This window comes from Astyanax mexicanus, chromosome 6 (genome assembly GCF_023375975.1).
Source record: "Astyanax mexicanus isolate ESR-SI-001 chromosome 6, AstMex3_surface, whole genome shotgun sequence".
NCBI lineage: Eukaryota > Metazoa > Chordata > Actinopteri > Characiformes > Acestrorhamphidae > Astyanax > Astyanax mexicanus.
In genome coordinates, this window is record NC_064413.1 from 2068408 (window position 1) to 2072074 (window position 3667).

The following is a 3667-nucleotide window of genomic DNA, read 5'->3' on the forward strand; positions in this document are numbered from 1 at the left end:
CTGCACAAAATTAACTCCATAAAAATCTCCTTAGCAATTTTATTTAATTTTTTACTGTACATAGACAAAAAAGAGTGACGAGACATGGGGCACTTCAGATTTCAGGGGGCAAATCAGATTTCTGTGACCCTGTCCCCAGAACTGCCAGTGTAATATCCTCCCTCTCTCCTCCCTTTCTCTTGTCTCTCTCTTTTTTCTTTAATCTCTAATCCCAGTTTGAAGATCCACTCCAGCTCCAGCAGCCTGAACCAGCAGCACCAGTCAGCAGCTAAAGACCTGACCAGCTTCCCCGGACCCTCCTCCGCCTCCACCATCCAGGTCACATACCTGCCCTCCTCAGGCCAGCGCAGCAAGAGACCCAAACACTTCCTGGAGCTCAAAAACTTTAAGGACAACTACAACACGCTGGAGAGCTGAGAAATGTGAGAGAGACTTGAGAAAAGAATGGAGGGGCCGAGCGGAGATTCTGGAGAAACGGCTTCAGGAGACTCTCAGGGGTCTCTTTACTGGAAGGTGAATGACTGGAAGTAAAAGAATAAAACTTCACTGAAAAGTTCAAGTTAAAACATCAATGCTTCCTTTCAGCGCGTGGATTAACTGGACTGGATGACTGGAACGGACTGGTCCGGATTGTCTCTTAAAGCCTGTCTGTCTGAATGACTGTATGAAGCTTCAGAAAGGTTGAATAGGTACTTTACGCACATACAAATCAGTTTCTAAATCAGTTTCTCTGATTTTGCTATTTATAGGTTTATGTTTGAGTAAAATGAACATTGTGGTTTTATTCTATAAACTACAGACAACATTTCTCCCAAATTCCTAATAAAAATATTCTCATTTAGAGTTTAGAAATCAATATTTGGAATAACCCTGGTGGTTTTAAATCACATTTTTTTTAATGCATCTTGGCATCATGTCCTCCTCCACCAGTCTTACACACTGCTTTTGGATAACTTTATGCTGCTTTACTCCTGGTGCAAAAATTCAAGCAGTTCAGTTTGGTGGTTTGATGGTTTGTGATCATCCATCTTCCTCTTGATTATATTCCAGAGGTTTTTAATTTGGTAAAATCAAAGAAACTCATCATTTTTAAGTGCTTTCTTATTTTTTTCACCCAGAGCTGTATACACTGAAAGCTATGGAAGCTCGTTACTGCCTTCCTGCATTTCTTAACAAGCTTAAAGTAGCTCCACACTTCATTGGTAGAATTCTGAGAGCTTAAAACAAGAAATTGAGAGCTTTTAAAGTTGATTAAAACACTGTTTATACACACAGTATCTTTAAGTAGTTCTCCCCAGCACAGTCATCTTGAAATTAACTCACTAAATCTAAATCAGCTGAAGAGCACCAGGAACTTGCTGCTTGTCGTTAGTTCTCTTCATTCTCATGCAAACAGTCACCAGATATTTTTAGCAACAGCTGGAATTCGTGCATTTCCACAGAATTATTTTTGCAATCTGTTTTCCTATCCTACCAGTTTGTTCACGCTTGTCTTTTGTCTTATCGTCACTTTATTTCCAGAGAACTACCTGAAGGTACTGTGTGCATAAACAAACAATGTTTTAAATAAACTATCTGTTCACTTTTAAAGCTCTCAGTGCCTCGTTTTAAATGTCAGGGTGCTCAGAATTATACCAATGAAGTGTGGAGCTAATTTGAGTTTGTTAATGGCAATGGTGTAAAAATAGTGATTTCTTTGGAAGATAACTCTATGCCCAATAGCATTGTAAGCCTGTTAGTTGGGAGCGTCGGCTAAAAGCTCTGTATTTTGGAGTGCTGGGGGGGAAACAGGTGGATATTCAACAAAAGTTCATACTGGTTGTCGTGTTTCACTACAACCCAAGTACATTTTACTAGGGCTGCAACGATTAGTCGATATAATCGACAGTGTCGATTTTATAAATATTTGTCGGCTCGAAATGTTCGTTGTAGACTAATCGTCAGTCAATCAGCACGACACAAATTACTAGGGAAAAAAAACTAAATGTTATAGAAGGTTAACACTCAACTCTGCCTGCGTATATACAAATAGTCGTTGACTAATCGATTAATTGGAAAAATAATCGGCAGATTAGTCGACTACTAAAATTATCATTAGTTGCAGCCCTATGTTTTTACACCAAAGTTCCCTTTAACTAGTTTGGCAGGCTAAATCAATTTTTTTTAAATAATTAAGGCATTAGTTTCACAATCAAATAATCTTTGACTAATTGATTAATCGGAAAAATAATCAGCAGATTAGTCAACTACTAAAACTTACTAAAGCTTTTTTTTTACCAATTTTTTTCCTTTAAGTAACTATTTTGAGAGGCTAAATCATAAAATATCTTTTTATGTTTTTTTTTATTTATTCATTCATTTTATTAAGGCATTAGTTTCACAAAGACACATCAGACTTTTTACTTTTTTAAGAAAAGGCTGTATTTTAATGATATGATTTTTATGCTGGCAGGAATGGGCTTCTATATAAAGCTCTGGTTCGAGAGTTTCCTCTAAATTATTTTGATTTACTGCTTTTCTTCTGTATTTCACTGCCGGTATTAAATATTAGGGAGATGATGAACATGAGAGAGATGGAACTGTGGAATACCGATTTCTTGGTATTTGTTTGGGAGCTTCCAGATTTAAGCTGTAAAGACTTTAAAACTGTATTGGTTTATTGATTAATTTAACCTGTTAGAACTTTCCTCAATGATTCCCAGCATCTGCAGTAAGTGCACTTTTAGTTGAGATGTCTGTACAGGATTAGTGTAAGTATTTTAGGGATGAGTTTATTTGTAAAATAACTGTATTTATTGGTGTATGGTGTCTGTATCTTCTGTACATCGTGGGTGACAACTAAATTGTACTGAAATGTACACAAAAAGGCAACGTTTTTTTGTGTTTGTGTCCTCCTGCATTAAATGAGGAGTTCCTTTTATATTATATAATTAATGTTATTGTTTAACTCCACCCTAAAACATAATACCTCGCAACTTATAAAGGCCACCCCCACAAGGTAAGTCTTTCTAAATATGATGCTGCAAGCTTGACAAGCCCATTTTTGTGTAGTTTATCCTATTCTTCTTTACAGAACATCTCAAGCTCCGTCAGATTGGATGGTGAGCGTTGGTGCATAACCGTTTTCAGATCTTTCCAGAGAAGTTCAGTCGGGTTCAAGTCTGGATTTTGGCTGGGCCACTCAAGAACACTGAGAGCAGACATCGTCTGAGGGAGGGATCTGTACCTACTGTCCATCACAAGTCAGCGGATAAGAGAGATGTAAGTACTTTCAAATATTTTTTTTTAATTGCTTGTGCTTGTTTGTCTTTTGCCCTTTAGCAGAAGCTAACACTAATGTGTGGTAAATGCTCAGTGTAGACATGGGGTGTGGTTAGCAACAGCTTATTTGCATAAAAGTGACAGAGCCCTTTAATGGCTCATTCTGATAGGGACTGAAACTGGTAAGAATAGAGCTTGTCAGATCTTTATCTTCGTTTATCTTTAGCTCTGTTGTATAGCCCATAGACCTATTAAAACTGTAAAAATGTAAAAAAAAAAAAAAAAAAAAAATAGCTATAATACGTCCCCTTTAATACACTTCAGTCTATAGGAATTGTGAATGTAAAGTAGAGGTCAGGAAGAACAAGAAAACTTGCACAATGCACAAATACGACAATAAAACCAC

General features: G+C 37.0%; 1 protein-coding gene across 13 annotated transcripts in view; it reads left to right on the plus strand.

The window, feature by feature from the left end:
- The window catches only part of c6h1orf43 (chromosome 6 C1orf43 homolog), a 38485-nt gene that overhangs the window by 28271 nt on the left and 6547 nt on the right, over positions 1–3667 (plus strand). For 11 of the 13 annotated variants that reach the window (XM_049479991.1, XM_049479994.1, XM_049479987.1 and 8 more), the window contains 2 exons: positions 216–689; positions 3074–3261. In XM_049479991.1, the coding sequence (XP_049335948.1) occupies positions 216–417 (202 nt within the window). In that variant the 3' untranslated portion in view covers positions 418–689; positions 3074–3261. Of the gene's footprint in view, positions 1–215; positions 2931–3073; positions 3262–3667 lie in introns of those variants that run through there. The other 2 variants (XM_049479992.1, XM_049479988.1) reach the window with 2 other exon arrangements.